General features: G+C 40.1%; 2 protein-coding genes across 2 annotated transcripts in view; one reads left to right on the top strand and one right to left on the bottom strand.

The window, feature by feature from the left end:
* Positions 1-96: 96 nt before the first annotated feature.
* On the bottom strand, positions 97-22,447 carry LOC120572872 (CD276 antigen homolog). Its single transcript, XM_039822379.1, has 7 exons — positions 22,388-22,447; positions 21,406-21,513; positions 19,354-19,707; positions 19,185-19,226; positions 3,664-3,768; positions 3,339-3,362; positions 97-909 (listed from the first exon to the last, which is right to left on the bottom strand). Exons 2-7 carry the CDS (start codon positions 21,455-21,457, stop codon positions 809-811), a joined length of 678 nt encoding a protein of 225 aa, XP_039678313.1. The 5' UTR covers positions 21,458-21,513; positions 22,388-22,447; the 3' UTR covers positions 97-808.
* The window catches only part of LOC120572807 (sialoadhesin-like), a gene marked incomplete in the record, with an annotated part of 288,199 nt that continues 287,223 nt past the window's right edge, over positions 21,941-22,916 (top strand). Inside the window, 1 exon segment of the mRNA XM_039822262.1 lies at positions 21,941-22,838. Within this exon segment, the coding sequence (XP_039678196.1) occupies positions 22,733-22,838 (106 nt within the window).

Here is a 22,916-nt window from a genome sequence, read left to right as displayed (position 1 = left end):
AGTCAGCGTTTTTGGACATTGGCGCAGTCTAGTCATCGTCTCGTCTTAGTCATGGAAAAATGTTGTCGTTGACGAACATATTTAGTCTCGTCTCGTCTGACGAAATTAACACTAGACTGAGTGATTGACATCTTCCTGAGTCCCCTCTTAGTGCTGTTGCACCTGTTAGGGCGGGACAAATGACAGCTGTATAATTCTTATTGGAGAGGCTTTAACTCTTATGTAGCTTTTAAGAGATAAATGCTGACACCAGAAGAATAGTTTACCAGGGAGCTGTGCACCTAATTGAATGAAATGACATAATTAGAGCAGTGGTTCCCAACCCATTTCCGACAATGCCATTTAGTGTTCTTCACAAAAATGAGTGATATGCTCTGTGTTGTAGCCAATTTAGACGTGTGTGTGTGTGTGTGGTAGGTTTGTGTGAATGGTTTGTTCGCTACGTCACCTGCGTCCCTGTGTGTATGTGTGCCAATCAGAGGTTAGAAAGAAGATCACAGGCGAGAAGGGGAAGGAGGAATTAGGATCTGGGAGGCTACACAGTTTTTCAACCTCCGCTGTGTGCGAGTGATGTTTTTAGATCTCTCGTTGTTAATCTTGCACAGTCAGTCTTTTTGTAGACGTTTTTAAATGCATTTATAAAATAAAGGATTAACCTTAAGACGATGGCGGAACTCATTATTAGCACCAGCAAGCGTTGGAAATTCCCTCCAGTGGCATTTTTTGTGGTCAGATTGCCACTACAGCCTGTGTTTGATTTTATTATTTCAATAGAATATACTTTCTTTTTTTTTGGTAGTAGTTATACTCAAGGACTAGCTTCACTGGTGCTTTGCATGTTGTCAGAAGTATTGTATTTGTTGTTTCTTCGCCTTCTGCGTCCTCCCCGGGATCGTCTTCCAGTCGTACCTATACGACACAAAACAGATTATTAATCAGTGCTTTGCAAAATGACTCATGAACATTTTCGTTTGCGGGACGCGATCCCCGGGCACAGGGGCACACAACAACGGGGAAATGAAACGCCACAATAACGGGACGGTTGTGGTTAGGACGAGGAACGAGTAAAGGAACTGCAACCGGGTTGAAAGTCTTGTGTTTTCTGACCCATCCACCACCCCGACCAACCTCCCTGCGCGGACTTTCGCCTTATCAATACTACTCGCTACCGTCAGCGTTCTGTGACCACAAAATATGCTTCCCATTAAAATGCATTGCTTTCAATTTCGTAATCGCCACAAGAAAAAAACGGCATTTACGTAACCTGTCCACGACTTAATAGATTCAATAACGTAACCATATAACGAACTGCCATGAGACCTGGCTGGGTAAACATGTGGTTAAGTTTAGATTAGTAAAAACAACTTGGTTAAAGCTCTTTGGCATGATTAAATGGCAGCCTTTAAAGTGATGGTTCGGAGTAATTCACTTAGGTTTGCACCAAGACCTCGAGCCATGAGTCTAACATTGGGAGAGTAAGCGGGTAGCATTATCAGCTGAATAGCTTCGCTTAGCGCGACGTGGACTAACCCGACGAATGATACCAAGCGTCCAAGAAGAAATAGGGATTGGAAAGTTAGTACACCAGAAGTTTATGTAAATAACACTTGCCTGCTGGCTTCTGCTCTCTGTTGTTGTTACGCTGTAAGACGAGTGCTTAGGGACATCTACAAATAACAACCGAAAAGAGATGCAACAAAAATATTTATTAATTTAATTTTTTTTTAAGTAAGTGCTGTAGTATAACTAGCAGGAGACAAGTAATAATTGAGGTAAGTTTGGAGACATTACCTTATTTAGTCATTGAATTAATAAATATTTTTCGTTGTAACTTTTCGGTGTAGTAATTTGTAGATGGCCCTAAGCACTCGTCTAACTGCCGGCAGCAGCAGCAGCAACAGAGAGCTGAAGAGAGCAGGCAGTGTTCATAAACTTCTGGTGTACTTACAAACTTTCCAATCCATCGTTTTATGAGAGCATAACCTATTTGTACTACTTGTAGACGTTTGGTACAATTTCGGCTAATTAGTGGGGTAACTTACAAGATACAAACGTGGTCCATTAGCGCTCGCGCCTAAGCTATTCAGCTGATAACGCTACTCTAGCTAACTCTCCCAATGTTAGACCCAGGTGAAAAAGCTTCTGGGGGGGTGTTTGGCTCGAGGTCATGGTGCAAAGGACCCTAGGGTGAATTACTCCGAACCATCGCTTTAACACAATTTCCTGCATCACATATTAAAAAGAAGAATCATCTATCTGAGGCAGCAAAGAATTTAAAAAAGAGACTAAAAAGACGTTGAGACTGCTGGCAAAAGTGGCCCAAATCTGATGGGTTTTTTTGGGGGGTCAAGTGACCAGGTCAGACTTCTTGAGATCTGATTTTTTTCAAATCAGATTCAGACACCTTCCATATGTGGTCCTGAATCAGACTCAGGTCTGATTTGTTTCATTGTGGCCGCAGTGTGAACAACCGTGGCGGATTTGATGCGACTTTTACGTCAATCTACGTCGACATTTGTCACAATCATGCGCCGGCAGTTGTTAGTCCTAGACACAGACAGTAACATTAAAAACTTGACTAGACCTACAAAATGGAGAACAGTGATGGAGCAAGTCAATAGAGGGAGAGTGAGGTGTAAGACTTTTGTGAGACCTTTGTCTCTCTTTCTCTTCATTCTTCTCCTCCTCAGCACCTGCTCATTAATGTTACTGCTGCCATTACAAAACAACATTTTGAAATAAAAGAGAAAATGCTGACTTCCTCCATAACCTCCCTTTACTACTTTAGTGCAACAGCATGCTGCATCTGATGTCATTGTTATTGGTCTTTTGTGCATTCAAGTTTGAAACAGTTCACACTGGAGTCTGATATAGGCCACATTTTAAAAGGTCATGTGAACAGCCTAACAAAAAATTGGATATGAGCAAAAAATCCAAATTAAGCATTAAGACTTGCGGTGTGAACGTAGCGATGTGAACGTAGCGATGTGAACAGAGTGATCAATTAATTCAGTCATTGACACGCTGTTAGAGACTCCTAATATCTGATTGTTTTTTGTTTTATGCCATTATTAGCACCACGAGGAGGCAGAGGAACATGATTCTTTTTACAGATTATCTGATTCCCGTAGAGCTGTCAGTATTGAAAGTTTTGAGTCTAATGGAAGTAATAACTGTAGCTTTAATTATCAGAGTTACTTCAGTTTCCTAAAGGTCTTTTCTTTTGAAATGTGTTATAATTGCAAATAAACATTTTTGAGGAACTGTATGAATGAGGAAAGAATGGCACAGGAGTTGTATCTGCATGTTCATTATAGTGTACGGGACTTATTTCTTACCGTTATCTGTTTTTGGCTCTGGCTCTGTGGAAGAAGTGAGAAAAACACAGCATGCTTTAATGTTGGCTTACGATAAAAGAAATGAACGAAAACTGATCTTCAATAAGAACGTGTGCATTCATAACAAAAACTATTCATTTCAATACGGGTCTGTTAAAAGTGTTAAAAGGATAGGTTCACAATGTTTGTCTAAAAAACGATAGTGAAAGAAAACCTGTTACACTGTACATATGGCCTCTGAACTGCTGTTTTGAGACAGGCTTAAAAATAGTGAACCTATTCTTTTAAATGGGGAAAATGAAGAGAGGAGACATTTGAGACTTACGGTTGTTTCCACATGGCTTCCATTTGACACAGACAATGACAGCAGCAATCACAAATACACCAACAAATAAAGCTCCTCCTATGCCAATAACTGGTACCAGGTTTTCTGAAAGAATAGAGGAAAGATGTCAAGATTTGTTTTTCACTTTGGATCCAACATAACATCCATCCATTCATTTTTCACACCAACTTTGCCTGCTCAGGGTCACAACTCAATGCACAGCGGTATTACCGTTTAGAATATTCTCCTAAAATATCAGAACAATCAGCTCTCTGAGAATTGCAGGTCCCTAAATTCCCCTGCTGACGCTGTTAAAAGGAATAATGTTCCTTAATGGATCCTAAATCAGGACTTCAATATAGGTCGACTACTGCGTCTTTGCATTGACTTGTATGGAATTGCGCCGCGTAATTCGCAAGAATTTACTTCCTGGTACAAAACACACAGGCATCATGTGTAGTCTTTCCTTTTCTTCAGTATTATACTTTAACAGTTTTATGGCAAACTGAGACTTCATTGACTTGCAAAGGTACCGTTTAAATTGGCAAAAATCATACTGTATGTGTAATGCATGGCTCCATTCAAACGGGGTGAAAAAGTTATTTGTCTCTCTCCATTCACTACAGTACCTATTTCTATCTAAAATAAGGTCTCATAGCGGTTTATCAGAAAAGGAGGGGCTTTGCCTTTACATTATTGGTCAGTCCGGGACACCTAGGCAGGTCCTCAGATTCTCTGCAGGGGGGACTCCAAATTATTGTTATTTTTTTTAAGTTCTTTCAAAAATTTAAATGTCTTAACATGAATCCAACATATTATTAGCAAATATAAATCCCCACTGATACTGGCCTATAGGTAAGGAAGTCACTAAGGCCATCCAGGACATGTATGTTTAACATTAAAAGATAATTTATAAAATCATGCCGACAATTATTATTTTAATAGCTTAGTATTGTATTGTGTAAAGGCTTAAGGCTGCCCTACATGTTATTATAGGCCCAGTTTAATATGCAACTTCATTTTATACAATATATGTAGTAGGGGTCCCTGCTCCATCTCTCTTTCAGTTAAGGGTCCTTAGCTTAAAAAACGTTGAAGACCCCCTGTTATAGAGTACAGTAAACACAGCCCTTACCGCCACTTTTGTTTGGATCTGGCTTTTGCTCTGCCTCTGTGTCTGGGAAAAGAACAAATTGTAATGTTGTGTAAATTGTGTTTAAGAGTTAACATGTTACAATTGTATAACCTAATGGTTTCATTTATGTCATTTTAATATGTATTAGGTTAGATGTAGCCTACTCACCAACAATGAGGGTAACGTTGTATACACTGACTTTATTTGAGCCGGATACGTTTTTAAAGCGAACAAGGCAGGTGTAATTTCCTTCATCAAGTTTAGTTACGTTGGTCAGTTTTAGTGAGATGTTTCCTTTGACCATTTTATCATGGAAGAGAGATGTCCTTTTTCTGAAGTTCTTGTCCTGATCATCCAGACTGTCAGCCTTACTCGATATAAGTGAACTTGTTTCCCATCACGTTTCCACTGCACTATCAAAGTGGTCTCATTGAATTGGGGGCTCCAGGTGGCATGGCAGAATGGCGTCATGACCGACTACGGCTCTGACTGTTTCATTTGAGCCAATCACGTTAGACTGTCCTGGGGGGAAACAAACGATGCATTTAGACTTTCTTTTTCCATCATTTATCTTATTTTGAAAAGTATTTTATTAGTACACAGTACCCAAGTTGGCATCTAAATGTATGTATATTTGATCCAGGAAATCAGGAAAAGAAAATATAAAGAATTTCTATCCATTAATGTTATGCAGGGACTTGGGCATCAAAATCAAGGAACTAAATACCGCATTCTAAAATGACAGCCATAAACACATTGCCCCTGAAAACATTCGTCCGACAAAAATCAAAAAACATACAGGGTTAAATTGGTGTTTGTTCATGTTGTCTTCTTTTTAATATGTGGCTCCAGTATCGACATCCTGAAGTAAACTCTGAATCGTTTAGGATAATCCTGCAGCTCCTTGATAACGAGGTGGACCTCTCCTCGTCCAATCTCAGGATTGGATGGAGCAAATACTTTCCTATTTCTTTTTCTCTTTTTAAAGGTCCCATGACATGGTGCTCTTTGGATGCTTTTATATAGACCTTAGTGTTCCCCTAATACTGTATCTGAAGTCTCTTTTATATAGACCTTAGTGGTCCCCTAATACTGTATCTGAAGTCTCTTTCCCGAAATTCAGCCTCGGTGCAGAATTACAGCCACTAGAGCCAGTCCCACAATGAGCTTTCCTTAGGATGTGCCATTTCTGTGTCTGTAGCTATTGAGGAGGAGAGAGGGGGCAAGGTGGAGGGTGGGGGTGTGGCCTTGACCAACTGCCACTTTGCTTCTTTAAAAGCCATGATGTCTCTCTCTCTCATGGGCAGGTTTACACCTATCACCATTTCTAGCCACTGAGGGACCATAGGCAGGCTGGGGGAACTCATATTAATGTTAAAAAAACTTAAAATTGTCATGCCATGGGACCTTTTAACAAGAGAGGACAACAAAATCATCGTCACTGCTTCAAGACTCCATTTAGTATTTTTTTGTTATGAAATGTTTTGAAACAGATTAATTAACACGCATTGGACTCAGTGTGCAAGTTTCTGTGACACATTTTTACATGACAGATATGAAATACGAAAATTTCCGACCTTGAGCACATAAGCCAAAAAAACTATTCTTGCTTTCCCTGTGTGCGGCCGACTGTACTCCCCTATTACTGTTTGTCCCACTGGCCCCCACCCAAGCATTCCTGCTCATCCTAAAGACTTTACATTGGATGATATAATGCACAAAATCAGTTTTCTAGGCTCTGGGAGTTGAATTGCTGTAATTTGGAACACTGCCTTATGTTGCAATAGTTGTATGAGTTTGTTTAAACAGTTTATGAAGTGGTTGTATTGTTGTGGTTTTCATTTCTGCCTTTATTTTGGACCACTTGATACTGTTGTCTGTGATGGGGGTATTGTGAAATACCACATCGTCTCAAACTGTCGCGGACGGTATGCTCGTGACGTTGCAAAATAACTGCTCCCCAACAGCGCAAGTCTGTTCATTTACAGTCTATTTTAGACTGCTTATTTAAAGAAATGCCCATATATGTCAGGGCGAAACAAGGTATAAAGGTATAAATGTCTTATAAATAAAAACAAGCCTGCTAGTTTTTATCAGGTTATTATCCTAGCTAATGTACCCTTATATTTATTTCAATATAAGAAATGAAAATAAAAAGAGAGTGAAATAAATGTCGTAATTAAGAAATAAAAGTCCCCCCATTTTTTTTTATAAAACTGTATTTATATATTTACGTCTTGTTTATTTATTACAGCATAGTCATGGGCTATTTAATATTATGTTATGTTTATATATTTATTCATTTATGCATTTATTTATTTAATATTGAACTAAATGGCATAACGTAGCCTAGAAGTAGGCTACGATATTGCGTAACCCTATTTTTGAACTAATGCAACTGTAACAATAGCCCCGAGTGGAAAGAGTTTTGACAAAACGCTTTCCTCCAACTCGTTTTTTTTGGCTGATGTTTAAATTCTAAATCCGCCTGACTAAGTTATAACATATTGACAACTTGTCCAGCATTCAAAGGAAACTGTCTTGTAGATGAAATATGTTTCAAAAGGTCTAGCAATGTGAAGCAGATGTAGCTTACTTTGCAGATAAAGCCGAGTCAGATTCAGCAACCCATTAAACAAATCAAAATTACTGAAGCTGATATTTTAAAGTGATCTACTTTGTTGTTATTGACTGACGGGAAGAGCATTAACACACCGGCTGCAAAACTACGAGTTTCTGTATTCGAGTTGCTTCGGTTAAAGTTGGATCTCTACAGTTTAGCCTACATTTACAGTATGTCATTTTAACGTTATCTGGGTCAAAATGAATGTTCTGAACCCGACCGGTCGAATAATATAGTGTCTGATTCCTAAGTGAGGCACACAAACAGCTGATTAAGGTTATGAAGTTTACTTACCGGTAACGCTGTAGACAGCGAGAATAAACGGCCCAACCAGAAGCATTAAGTCCATCGCGGTCGCTGGATAAAGAGGCCGGGATGCTAAAGATCTCACCGAGATGCTTTCACTCTTTAATGAAGGATTAAAACAAAAATCTAAGCCTATTTGTCAGATCGTCAAAGGCTGCACTCGCCAAGGTGATCTTGGAAATAACTTGGCCTATAGCCTACTTTCACTTTTGTGAAGGAAGTAAGGCAAAATCACACGCAAACAGATGACATTCAAGGACTCTCATTCATTTAGTTGTATTGTTATTATATTTTATTATCTGATGCTATTTGATACAGACTATACTGACTCTAAAGTAAAACGGTGATGACTGTCACTGTACCTCCTTGATCCATTTCCTATGCGTTTATTTTCTTTTTTTAAATATTCTACACGGAACTCAGAACCACTCAACCAATAACAAGCATGTGACATATGACATACACATATGCACATATAAGGGCATATACACACCCGTCGCTATGGGCGGGCCATAGGGGGCCGGGCCCGCCCCCAAAAATGCTTGTGCCCCCCCACTTGAGGCACAGACCTCTTAAAAAAATTACTTATCATATCATAGTTATCATAGTTGCTAATTTTGTGTTGCATTAATGTTGCATTCTTTATCATTAAAACATTATAAATATAAATAAACAATGGTGTGATTTTTGTTTGATTGATGGGAATCTACACTGCAACAGCCTATCACGGCCTTAGTAAAAAGAAAGTTAGGCTACGACGTGACGTAGCCTACGTCAGTGTAGCCTAACTTTCTTTTTCTTCCCACCAACATTCTCCTCTGCCAAACTGGATACGACCGACGCCTCCTGATGTTGTCGTTGGAGAAGGAGCCCCTGGACGACAGTCTGAGCCTGATGCTAGTAGCTCCGTGGAGCCCGACCCTGGGCCTGGCAGGACCTGCAGGTCAAGTGCAACTGCGACTGGGGCAGCATTTGGGCCACAACTAACTGTTGAATCAGGGGGTGTGACGGACAAACCCAAACAGGTTGTGTTGAGGAAATATCCAGTCAAAATGTTTGGTTAAAAAAACGATAATTTTCCTCTAGCTGGTATTTGAACAGGGACTGGCTTGCGTAGGCTACTCGGTGGAAAAGGACTCCGCATTTTGTTATGCCTGCAGGAAATTCACATCTGTATCATCGGACGCGACCTTCTTCATTAAGGGGTTTAAGATTTACAGACAAGGGCTTAAATAAGCATGCAGCTTCAAATGACAGGAGGGACTGGAGAGAGGACAGGCTGCCTCCACTCAAAGTACCGGTAGGTTCAAAGTCTGTGTGTGTGTGTGTGTGTGTGTGTGTGTGTGTGTGTGTGTGTGTGTGTGTGTGTGTGTGTGTGTGTGTGTGTGTGTGCGTGCGTGCGTGTGTGTCTCATGGCACATGCATAGCAATGCATATCCTTCTGTTGACTGCTTTAAAATGCAATGTTTGAGAGATGCTCCTGGTGTTACATCTAATATGTTGTATAGTCAAGTGTTTTATGGATATTCATAACATTGCTTCTATGTAATGTGTTGTAGGCTATATAGGCTACCTGGTCATATTGCTGTTGGTTATGTTTAACGTGATGATTACGTGCGAATAGTATAACAAGAGTATATGATTATTATAAATATACGTACTGTACGCTAATAATAATTGTGCCCTCCCATGTATTTCATATGCCCCCCTTAAGACTGAGGTCTGGCGACGGGTCTGGGCATATAGATGCATGCAAGTATGTGAATACATACTGTACATAAATAAGCGAAGAATTGAATTGTTTTGTATATAACTAAATTACAAACATAGAAAAGGGGGTATAGGACCAGAAAAGGTTTTTCTGACTTCTTCCTATTCCTTTTTGAACATGGAAATCCTTAATTGAATCTTTCACAATCATTTTAAAAGTGTTTGCTGAGGATTTATTTATTCATTATTATTTTCTTCCCTGTACTGAAATGTAGGCTACATGTTCTTATTTATCTTTTATTTTAAAAAGAGAACATGTTCTGTTTGGAGGTCGTCTCGATAAGCAATACAAGAAAATACCCAGAGTGGCAAATGGGGACCGGGCAGTGAATGCACCGACCCGTGGCAGAAGTAAAAAAGAAGAATAAAAGGTGTAATGTCGAAGCGGAAATCAAGAGAAGAATGGCACCAGTTAGTGTCAGTCCAAATTACGCACAATAAGCAGTTTGAACTCATTCATGTAATGCCATTTATTTTCTAAGTGTTAATAGTTCAGCGCGAGGGAGACACGACTCAGGAAGAGGAGAGGTTAGTGAGGCCAGCGCCTCCACGGCAGGTGACAGTGCGCACCAGTGGTGTAGTCTAATGTAGTGTACTGGGTATACTGTACTGTGTGTTATATTGGCCAGAATCTGCCTTTGGGGGAGGAGGGGGCATACCATAGTCGGGGGTCCTCCCCCAGGGAAGTTTTGAGCATTAACGACTTCATTTCCTTTATTCGGATACACTTTTATGCACCAATTTACAGTGGAAATACCTTTAAAACTATAATGGAAATTATGTCGTTGCGTGTCATTGAGCATTTTTAAGTGGGTAGGCCTATTTGGAAATCCTGGCGCTTTCTTAGTGGGTATACTGCGTACAGCGTATTACGTAGACTACACCACTTGTGCGCACGGATCTGCTGCGCCACGCATGGATAAAATAAAAGAATACATTGGCCTACAGTAACAGAAATATGTGCAGAATGAAGCCAGTCAAGACGGCCCAGTGTTTGGTGGACCGGGTCGGGTCGGGGTCATTTTCCTACACCTTGTTCAATCTACAATCTGTTACACCACGCCTACACATCATCTACGGGATCAATTAGTTTACGCATCACATGAGTTCGGCCACCCGACACAGCGTTTGTTCCTGGGGAGATGGATCCGTGCGTCCCGCCTCCATGTGCGCCATGGATGCCTGAGCCTCAGCAACTACAGAATCACAGGCACTATTGCATTTTTCTGTAGCAATCTTTTTGTTGCACAGTGAGTTGATATGTCATCTATGGGAAATACAGAGGATGACTGAAAGTATTTTCTAATTCTTCTTCATTCATTTCCCGTCCTCTGTTTGTTGATCAGTGAAAACACTGAAAACAAAACACTGACAATTTCAAAAGGGCATAAAATCTAAAACAACTTAAACCTGTTATTCTTCCCAGATCCCTCGCTGCAATATTCAGCAATGCTCATTATATATTTTGAATACTAAACACAAAAGTAGTATGGTTGTTTCATTAATGTATTACCATTTTCTTGTCACAGTTTTGTCCGCACTGTTGTTTCGGTAATTTCACTTCATCAAAAGATGTGAATCCTCTTACACCTTACCACAAGCATCAAGTGAAACAGTCACTTTCCGTAAGTAATTCTGTATTTATTTCTGTTGGACGGCTGCAAAACCCACCAACAAAATGTTCCTGCTGGTGATCAATAAAGGTGTGTTTTATCTTAATTTCATTGAGTACATGCTGACATCTGGGTCCATTACTTTAAAGGGGTGATAGAATGCAAAACCGATTTTACCCTGTCATAGTTGAATAACGACAGTTCGGTGGGTAAATAGGACATACATAGAAGCTCAAAATCCCATTGACACCTCTTTACTATGAAAATCTCATATTTTGAAACTGCCGCTGAAAACGGGTGAATCTCAACAAACCTAGTTGCTTGCGTAAGCATCTCAAAAACCGGAACCTTTGTCACAGCCATGGGTGTATTAAGAGAACGGTCACGCCCCAACATTTACATAGGCTACACAACTGACCTGAGATCAGTTAGTCTTCTGAATCTAGGTCGTGCAGATCTCAGAAAATGTATACATTGTTCATATGCTATTTTACCATTAAATTCACTTCTGAGAATTTTTTATGTGAGAAATCAACTACTTAGAGGTCAAATATGGGCCGTTTTACGAAAATTGATGTCTAATTGCAAATTTTGTCCAACTGTGTGTCGGACTTCAGAGGCCGATGCTGCCTGTGTTGCTGCCTCGCCGCCCTCGCCTTCCTCCACAGACCCGGCTTGCTGTGAGCTCGATTGAGCCCGAGCACGTGCTGCAGCCCACAGCACCTCATACCCGCGCAAAGTCACCATTTGGGCTATTGGACTACTACCAAACGCCGCTGCTCTGACAGAGCTCCAGGGCCTGCAACTCCCCACTTCCTGCTAGCTAGCTAAATGCCCGGTGTATGTGAGTGAAAGCGCGGTCAGCGAGCTTGTTACGCCATCATTCTCTTACCACAGATTCTTGTTAATCTTATAATGTGTGTAATTATAATGTGTTGAGTTATTTAAACAAACGATTGGGAAAATAAACGCCGCTTGTCCATGAGTCTCATTGATAGAGCCTGCGGCTGGATGTAGCTCTATCAATGAGAGCTAGCTAGCCTCCTCTTAGAATTCCTCTGGAATTCACAAATATTCATTAACTTGAAATTGGACACCGTTGTTAGCTTTATAAAACATATAGTTAGATGTTGTATAAGTGGCGTGACGAAATTCAAACTGTAAATATAATCGAATTACGACCAAAAATGAAGCTAACTAGCAGCAATCTGTACACATAGGATTGCAGGGACAGTCGCAGCTAACAAAACCCTTACAGCTCAGAAATATTCATTAACTTGAAAACGGACACCATTGTTAGCTATATAAAACATTTAGTTATATGTTGTATAGCTAAGTGGCGTGAAATGTGTGTAACATGTGGTAAGAGATTGCTGGTGTAACAAGCTCGCTGACCGCGCTCTCACACACGGGCCATTTAGCTAGCAGGAAGAGAGGAGATGCGGTGTTTGTTAGCCCAAACGTGACTTTGCACGGGTATGAGGTGCTGTGGGCTGCAGCGGCGTGCGAAAATCGAGCTCACAGCAAGCCGGGGTCTGTGGAGAAAGCAGGCCGGGCGGCGCGGCAGCAACACAGGCAGCTGAAATTCGCGACACAGTTTTACCAAATTTGCAATTAGCCATCCATTTTCGTAAAACGGATAAATAAAGCGGCTTGCTTTATATAGTTGATTTCTCGCATAAAAAAGTCTCAGAAGTGAATTTGGTAAGGAAACATTGCATTGTCTGGAATATGAGATTCTGTCGCGTTTCTAATGTCTGTGTATTGGGGATTCGCTCAACCAATCAGCACACGACCTCTAATGCGTGTGTATGGCGAGTCGCTCAACCAATCAGTGCGCATCTCTACGTGTGTGTACGGGACTAAGGCTCAACCAAGCAGCGGGCAGCTCATCTAAATATTCATGACCCACCATATTTGGAAGAAAAGCTCTTGCTACAAATAGGGCCAAAACACAGGGATGCATAAGGGCCAATAAAATATCAACCAGGCCATTTTCAGCCCAACTAATGTTACACACCCAATTAGGAGACCACATGGAATAGTGTGAAATACCCTATATAATCATTCTATCACCCCTTTAAATAATCACAGTTTAAGCATATCATCCTCTTAGTGTCCTGGTGTTTCACAGCTCACAAAAACTGATGACCTCAGCGTGTGATTTTTGTTGTAAATAAAAGTATCAGCAATTAAATATGTATACAGTTGTATACAGTAATATTCAAATAAAATAAAAAGATTTTAAAAATATTCCCCCAGTAAGTCCATATGCTTTCATCCTAAAAGTTAGTTTTGCCATCTCCAATGCATTCCCTATCTAGTATGAGACTTCGAGTGGCCAGATCTCACTCATTTACACACCCAGTATGACCCGCATCTCTGTATCATTATTTTTGGCTCCTTCGTTCCACGTTAGTATGAAACTGTTGGTTAGTATACAGTATATGGCAGCAAAATAACACTGTCAGAAAATTGGCTGCATCTGCTAATTCTTGAGAATGTGTACCTCAAATAATTAGTGTTTAAATGTTTTGTATTTTCCCCTGCGGTCAGTCAACTCTACAGTGTGTAAGAAGCAGACAGGAGATGCAGAGCTAAAGGGAGACACTGAGAAATATATTTTATATCTATGAGACGTTCTTTTGGACAGATGAGATTTAATCTGGTTAAGAGGACCTGAGAACAACAACTTCAAGCCCTTAGATGGTTTATTAAATCATGATCAACACACACAAATACAAAAAAAGTGCTCATAATCAATAATAATCAATTTTAGTCAAGAATACAAAAAAAAAATTCATTTACATATAAAACATTTCACATAGTTAAAGGTTCTGGATGAAAAGTTCGCACTTTCATATATTCTATGAAAAACATGCATTTTTTTTCAAGTTCCTTCAATGCATGGGTGATTTATTTTCCCAGAAGCAGATTAAGGCATATATTATGAATGTCAGAATGCATTATCAAACCCATCATGTCATCATGCAACATATTCTCATATACAGGTCAGGTTTGATATCGTACAAAAAATGATGTACAACAATGTGTATGTTATCCTAAGAAATGATGTCGACTGCCAGCCGGTGACATGACAGTTGAGTTTATCGGGCTTTAGATTTAATTTTAGCCGACAAAAGGTGACTTTGAGCCGGGTTCAGAGCACCGTGAGTGGACGGTCGTTTAAGAGGACTTTACAATTAAATTCAGCCGACAAAAAGTCACTGTCCTGCGGCGATGATAGTTAAGGCACCAAAACGACTAGTTAAGATTAGAAAAAAGATTGTGGTTTGGGTTAAAACACCGGTCCCTTTAAGTACTACTTGTGTAGTAGTGTTGTGTGTGTGGATATTGGACTGGAAGCTGTGGAATGAATTACTGTTGTATTGGTGTCATGTAATCCCATGTGGGACGGGCCACAATATGGTGGCATGACACGTAACTAAAAAATATCAAAAAATCAAATCACTCCACTCCCCGGCTCAAAAGCCCTGTGTTTTAGGACCTGAGCGCTCTTATACAGCAGCAGCCATTGTGGGGCTGACAGTTATAAATACATGGAATACATAACAATTACAGTGTTTTAGTTTTCATGGCTATGTATGTATAGGTCATGAGAGCATCCTGTACTGTGATAGTAAGCTGATTTAAATAAAGTTTCTCATCACAGTCTCTATGCTATTCAGTCATAGTAACAGAAGGCTACTGGATGACAACAGTGCCATCATGAGGTCAGCTGCTATCACTTGCATCCAGCAAAAGCTCCCATCAAAGCCTTGGCCCACCTTCAACCTTAGCAGAGTTTAATCAGCCAAACACATGTGTGGGGGTTCAGAGGCTTTAACTCTGATGTAGCTTTTAAGGCCCAGTTCACACATACATGGTGATTTTGAAAAACTGAGACATTTCCCTTCATTTGTGCCCTTTGTTTACACAGAGAATTTGCCTCTGAAAACAAGTCTTTCTACAAACTCCGGCCAGACGGAGGTTTAGGCAGCCGAGGAAGTGAGATAGAGAAGAGAGGGGAAGTGATTGGTTGCTGTTGTTGCTATTTTCGGGATTCTGATTGGCTGACGTGGGCTTGAGCTTCTCGTTACACTGCCACCTACAGGTCTGCCATGCTATTGACGGCCTTGACGACACATATACACACGGGTCCATGTAAACAAACACTTTTCTGAAAACTGACAGCTGTGCACCATGTTATTTAAAAAAAACGAAGGGATTGAAATGTCTGTTTATGGAAATAGCCGGCCACGTGTAAACATAGCCTAAGAGAGAAATGCTGACACCAGAACAATAGTTTACCAGGGAGCTGTGTGCCTAATTGAAAGAAATGACGTAATTAGAGCAGTGGTTCCCAACCCATTTCCAACAATGCCATTTAGGTTTCGTCACAAAAATGAGTCATATGCTCTGTGTTGTAGCCAATTTAGATGTGTGCTGCGTGCATGCTATGTGTATAGTGTGTGTGTGTGTGTGTGTGTGTGTGTGTGTGTGTGTGTGTGTGTGTGTGTGTGTGTTTGTGTGTGTGTGTGTGTGTTTGTGTGTGTGTGTGTTAATCAGAGGTTAGAAAGGGAATCACAGGTGAGGGGGAAGGAGGAATTTAGTCTTTTTGTAGGTGTTTTTTAAATGCATTTATAAAATAAAGGATTAACCTTTAAGCTCCAGTGGCATATTTTATGGTCAGATTGCCACTACACTCCGACATAGACCAACTGCATACAGTATATAAGTGTTTGATTGTATTGTTGCAATAGAATATACTGTTTCTTTGGTAGTAGTTATACTCAAGTACTAGTGTCACTGGTACTTTGCATGTCAGAAGTGTTTCTTCGCCTTTTCCGTCCTCCCCGGGATTGTTTTCCAGTCGTACCTATACGACATGAAACAGATTATTAGTCAGTGCCTTCCAAAATTAGCTCATGAGCATTTTCGTTCCGACCACTCTGGTAAACGTATGGTTAAGTTTAGATGAATAAAAACAACTTGGTTAAAGCTCTGTGACATGAATAAATGGCAGCCTTTAACACAATCTCCTGCATCACATACACACAAAATTCATCTTTCTGAGGCAGCAAAGAATTTCAAAAAGAGGGGCTAAAAAGGCTACTTTCAGACTACAGGTAAAAGTGAACCAAATCAGATTTTTTGGGGGGTCAAGTGACCAGGTCAGACTTCTTCAGAAGTAGTGTGAAAACTCAAATCTTGCCCAAATCAGATTTAGGGCGTTTTCCTCTTGTTTGCTTTGGTCCGAATCAGTTGGCGAGTTAGTAAACTTGGAGCGATTTGCCATTGTTCGGTTTGGTTTCACAGCTGGAAAAAATCCTAGCGTACCAAAATGCGCCATTACAAATCATGTAAGAATGTCCACTCCTCTTATTGCTCGGATATTTCTGGGGGCGCGAGCATAAAGTAAATACAGGAAGAAGGTCCTGTGTTTTGGACTAGTCCATATTTCTTGCAGCTCCATGGTCAAACCAGCTCATTTCATTAAAATGATCAACATTGTTTAGGGAGAGGCGTTGCTACGTCTGCTCTGGTCACTGAGAATTTGCTCTGCCGGCTGTCTCCAATTTAAGCAGCAGCTGGTTTGACCAGTCGGTGTGAAAACGCCCTTAGACCACTTCCATATGTGGTCATGAATCAGACCCAGGTCTGACTTGTTTCAATGCGGCCGCAGTTTGAACAACCGTGGCGGATTTGATGCGACTTATACGTCAATCTACGTCGACATTTGTCACAATCATGCGCCGGCAGTTGTTAGTCCTAGACACAGACAGTAACATTAAAAACTTGACTAGACCTACAAAATGGAGAACAGTGATGGAGCAAGTCAATAGAGGGAGAGTGAGGTGTAAGACTTTTGTAAGACCTTTGGTTCTCTTTCTCTTCATTCTTCTCCTCCTCAGCACCTGCTCATTAATGTTACGGCTGCCATTACACAAACATTTTTAAATAAAAGCGAAAAATGCTTACTTCTTCCATAACCTCCCTAACTTTAGTGCAACAGCATGCTGCGTCTGATGTCATTGTTATTGGTCTTTTGCGCATTCAAGTTCGAAACAGTTCATACTGGAGTCTGATATAGGCCACATTTTAAAAGGTCATGTGAACAGCCTAACAAAAAATTGCATCTGAGCAAAAAAATCCAAATTAAGCATTAAGATTTGCGGTGTGAACGTAGCCATGTGAACAGAGTGATCAATTCATTCAGTCATTGACACGCTGTTAGAGACTCTGATTGGTTGTTGTTTTATGCCATTAGTAAGGAGGAGGAAGAGGAACGTGATTTTTATTTACAGATTATCTGATTCCTGTAGTGCTGTCAGGATATAGTGGCAGTTTGAGCAAATGTATTTGTCTTATGGAAGTCATAACTGTAGCTTTAATTATCACAGTTACTTCAGTTTCTTCAAGGTCTTTTCTTTTGAAATGTGTTATAATTGCAAATAAAATTTTTTGAGGAACTGTATGAATGAGGAAGGAATGGCACAGGAGTTGTATCTGCATGTTCATTATAGTGTACAGGACTTATTTCTTACCGTTGTCTGTTTTTGGCTCTGGCTCTGTGGAAGAAGTGAGAAAAACACAGCATGCTTTAATGTTTGCTTACGATAAAAGAAATGAACGAAAACTGATCTTCAATAAGAACGTGTGCATTCATAACAAAAACTATTCATTTCAATACGGGTCTGTTTTCAACCCACTTATTAAGTGTTAAAAAGATAGGTTCACAACGGTTGTCTGAGAACAATAGTGAAAGAAAACCTGTTACACTGTACATATGGCCTCTGAACTGTTGTTTTGAGACAGGCTTAGACATTGTGAACCTATTCTTTTAAATGGGGAAAATGAAGAATGAGAAATTTGAGACTTACTGTTGTTTCCATGTGTCTTCCATATGAAATAGCCAATGACGGCAGCAACAACAAATACAACAAATAAAGCTCCTCCTATGCCAATAATTGCTACCAGGTTTTCTGAAAGAATAGAGGAAAGATGTCAAGATTTGTTTTTCACTTTGGCTCCAACATAACATCCATCCATTCATTTTTCACACCAACTTCGCCTGCTCAGGGTCACAACTCAATGCACAGCGGTATTACCGTTTACAATATTCTCCTAAAATATCAGAACAATCAGCTCTCTGAGAATAAATTGCAGGTCCCTAAATTGTCCTGCTGATGCTGTTAAAAGAAATAATGTTCCTTAATTGATCCAAAATCAGGACTTCAATATAGGTCGACTAGTCGTGTCTTTGCATTGACTTGTATGGAATTGTGCCGCATAATTCGCAAGAATTTACATCCTGGTACAAAACACACAGGCATCGTGTGTAGTCTTTCCTTTACTTCAGTATTATACTTTAACTATTTTATGGCAAACTGAGACTTCATTGACTTGGAAAGGTACCGTTTAAATTGGCAAACATCATACTGTATGTGTAATGCATGGTTCAATTCAAACGGGGTAAAAAAGTTATTTGTCTCTCTCCGTACATATTTCTTTCTAAAAAAGAGGTCTCATAGCGGTTTATCAGAAAAGGAGGGGCTTTGCCTTTATATTATTGGGCAGAGATCTTCAAAAGTGGGTCCGGGACCCCTAGGGGGTCCTCAGATTCTCTGCAAGGGGGCCTCCAAATTAGTGTTAATTTTTTGAAGTTCTTAAAGCTCTTAAAATGTCTTAACATGAATCCAACATATTATTAGCAAATATAAATTCCCACTGATGATAGGCTGACTGGCCTACAGGTAAGGTAATCATTAAAGCCATCCACGGATACAGATAATCCTTAAGGATTCACTGTGCCACAGGTATGTTTAACATTAGAAGATTATTTATAAAATCATGCCAACAACTATTATTTTAATAGCTTAATATGCTATGCACTACATGTGTAAAGGCTTTAGGCTGCCCTACATGTTATTATAGGCCCAGTTTAATATGCAACTTCCTTTTATACAATATATGTAGTAGGGGGTCCCTGCTCCGTCTCTCTTTCGGTTAAGGGGTCCTTAGCTTAAAAAATGTTGAAGACCCCTGTTATAGAGTACAGTAAACACCTTACCGAGACTTATGTTTGGATCTGGCTTTTGCTCTGCCTCTGTGTCTGTGGAAAAGAACAAATTGTAATGTTGTGTAAATTATGTTTAAGAGCTAACATGTTACAATTGTATAACCTAAGGGTTTCACTTATGTCATTTTAATATGTATTAGGTTAGATGTAGCCTACTCACCAACAATGAGGGTAACTTTGTATATTCTGACTTCAATAAAGCCGGATTTGTTTTTAAAACGAACACGGCAGGTGTAATTTCCAGCATCCGCTTCAGTTACGTTGGTCAGTTTTAGTGAGAGGTTTCCTTTGACCATTTTATCCTGGAAGAGAGATGTCCTTTTTCTGAAGTTCTTGTCCTGATCATCCAGACTGTCAGCCTTACTTCGATATAAGTGAACTTGTTTCCCATCATGTTTCCACTCCACCATCTGAGGTGTCACATTGAATGGGGGCTTCAGGTGGCATGGCAGAATGGCGTCATGTCCGGCTACGACTTTCACTGTTTCATTTGAGCCAATCACGGTAGACTGTCCTGGGGAGAAACAAACATTGCATTTAGACTTTCTTTTTCCATCATTTATCTTATTTTGAAAAGTATTTTATTAATACACAGTACCCAAGTTACCATCTAAATGTACTGCAAATTTGATCCAGGAAATCAGGAAAAGAAAATATAAAGAATTTCTATCCATTAATGTTATGCAGGGACTTGGGCGCATCAAAATCAAGGAACTAAATACCGCATTCGAAAATGACAGCCATAAACACATTGCCCCTGAAAACATTCGTCCGTCATAAAAATAAAAAATCAAACAGGGTTAAATTGGTGTTTGTTCATGTTGTCTTCTTTTTAATATGTGGCTCCAGTATCGACATCCTGAAGTAAAATCTGAATCTTTTAGGATAATCCTGCAGCTCCTTGATAACGAGGTGAAACTCTCCTCGCTCTCTGCCCAATCTCAGGATTGGATGGAGCAAATATATCCCATTTCTTCTTCTCTTTTTAAGAAGAGAGGACAAGAAAATCATCGACACTGCTTCAAGACTCCATTCTGTATTGTTTTATGAAATGTTTTGTAACAGATTAATTAATATGCATTGGACTCAGTGTGCAAGTTTCAGTGACCATTTTTTACATGACAGATAGGAAATACGAAAATGTCCTTGAGCGCATAAGCCAAAGAAAGTTTTCTTGCTTTCCCTGTGTGCGGCCGACTGTACTCCCCTATTACTGTTTGTCCCACTGGCCCCCACCCAAGCATTCCTGCTCATCCCAAACCTTTACATTGGATTACATAATGCACATACAATTAAAAAAAATCTATTTTCTAGGCTCTGGGAGTTGAATTGCTGTAATTTGGAACACTGCCTTATGTTGGAATAGTTGTATGAGTTTGTTTAAACAGTTTACGAAGTGGTTGTGGATTTCATTTCTGCCTTTTTTTTGGACCACTTGATACTCTTGTCTGTGATGGGGGTATTAATACCACATCGTCTCAAACTGTCGCGGACTGTGTGCTCGTGACGTTGAAATACCTGCTCCCCAACAGCGCAAGTCTGTTCATTTACAGTCTATTTTAGTCTGCTTATTTAAAGAAATGTCAGGCCGAAACAAGGTATAAAGGTATAAATGTCTTATAAATAAAAACAACCCTGCTAGTTTTTATCAGGTTATTATCCTAGCTAATGTACCCTTATATTTATTTCAATATAAGAAATGAAAATAAAAAGAGAGTGAAATAAATGTCGTAATTAAGAAATAAAAGTCCCCCCATTTTTTTTTTTTATAAAACCTTATTCATATATTTACGTCTTGTTTATTTATTACAGCATGTATTTCATAGTCATGGGCTATTTAATATTATATTATGTTTATATATGTATTTATTTATGCATTTATTTATTTAATATTGAACAAAATGGCATTACGTAGGAGTAGTTCAAACCCTATTTTTGAACTGATGCAACTGTAACAATAGCCCCGAGTGGAAAGATTTCCTCAAACTCGTTTTTTTTTTTGGCTGATGTTTAAATTCTAAATCCGCCTGACTAAGTTATAACATATTGACCAGCTGTCCAGTCTTCAAAGGAAACTGTCTTGTAGATGAAATATGTTTCAAAGGGTCTAGCAATGTGAAGCACATGTAGCTATTAGGTAACTTTGCAGATAAAGCCGAGTCAAGATTTTTTTAATTTTTTTTTTTTTTAAGAATGAATGAAGTTTACTTACCGGCAACGCTGTACACAGCGAGAATAAACAGCCAAACCCGAAGCAAGTCCATCGCGGTCGCTGGATAAAGAGACCGGGATGCCTATTCGTCAGGGGGTTATTCAGACGCTGGACGGGGATTTTGCAAATAACTTACTTTCACTTTTGTTAAGGGATTAGGAAATCTCACACGCAAACAAGTTACGTTACAGGACTGTCTTTATTTAGTTGTAGGCTATTATTATTGTATTATCTGATGCAATTTGATACAGACTATTGACTCAAAAGTAACTGTGAAGACTTTCACTGTAGCTGCCTCCCTTTCATCTGAGAGTGTGAATCCTTTTTTCACACTTGCCAAAAAGTGATTGAAGCTACACTTTGTGTATGAAAGGTTGTTTCTGCTTCAAAATACATATATATATATATATATACAATTTTATTATTAAAACAATGATGGCCCAGGTTGACCAAAAGCCTAACCCGTGACAGACCTGTGAACCAATCACGAGAGATTTTTCTTGTTTAAAAGTAGTGGTTTCAGCCAATAGCGAGTGAGGAAATTCCAGCCAGGCCAGACGTTCTCTGGCCAGGCGCAGATCCTTTAACACCTCCGCGGGGGCTCTCCACATACGTCATGGTTCGTTTCCGACAATATGTGGCACAGACGAACGTGACGTTCACAGCCTGTGAATTGTCGATAACTGCCGAAAATTAGGGGGATTTCCGGGCGTTTACAGACGTTTACGAGGACGGACATCCCACTTTTCATGCAGTGATTGTGAGATAGGGCATTTGTACGGAAGATGGGCCACGTGAAATTTTTTTGTTCTGACTTAAATCTCAGTATCGATCAAACCATTGTTCCGTCTTCCTTGATGCATTGTGAGGGCATCCCTTTAGAACTGTTGGCCCTCTCTATTTCGTCCTACCTTCGCGTTCACGTCCCGCTGATTACCCGGGCCGGGTTTCAATGATTTAGTAATGCTTATACGGTGGTTACCACTGATAACACCGTCCTGACCCACGACGACGGGAAGCCAGCTTCATGGAAGTGCAAAGCTGAAATCCAGGTCCCCTAGGAGGGTGAGCTAACCCCCAATAAGAATGATTCAGACATCCTGCGTCTGCCGTCTGACGCTCCTGCAAAAGCGCAGGTCCATTCCATTCATTTTTAACGAGGGTAGTGCGTTAAGGCTGCGGTAGTCCATATCCACGACCTTCCACTTCCGGGATTGCTCCGTTGCCACCGGAAATCCCTCCGGATGTCTTCTTTTTGCTGTTTTCGGTCTGAATGCCCTGTAACCCCGTTACATTAGGTCTGTCAGCACTGTAGCTGTTGTTGGCGATGTTAGCCGCCACAATTTTGGCTCAGCCACATCCATGTTTGCATGTTACGTCAGAGGTGAGACAAGAGGTGCAGGCAATCCGGGCCCAGACTCCACACAGGACTGGTGCGTGCATTTCTGCTGCCGCACTAATCAAAAAAAAATGTGCTGCCCCTCTATTTGCAACGTAGGCTAATATACACC

This window comes from Perca fluviatilis, chromosome 14 (genome assembly GCF_010015445.1).
Source record: "Perca fluviatilis chromosome 14, GENO_Pfluv_1.0, whole genome shotgun sequence".
NCBI classification, from domain to species: Eukaryota; Metazoa; Chordata; class Actinopteri; order Perciformes; family Percidae; genus Perca; species Perca fluviatilis.
Note: the sequence above shows the minus strand (reverse complement) of the source record. Positions and strands in the feature narration are given on the sequence as shown.

Bases quoted from the DNA above. Each gene is read 5' to 3' on its own strand.
- LOC120572872 (XM_039822379.1), bottom strand. From the start codon at position 21,457: ATGGACTTGCTTCGGGTTTGGCTGTTTATTCTCGCTGTGTACAGCGTT. The intron at 19,708-21,405 runs GTAAGTAAACTT...GTTTCTCCCCAG, and splicing joins CGCTGTGTACAGCGTTGCCG to GACAGTCTACCGTGATTGGC. The intron at 910-3,338 runs GTAAGAAATAAG...TGTGTCGTATAG, and splicing joins AGAGCCAAAAACAGATAACG to GTACGACTGGAAGACGATCC.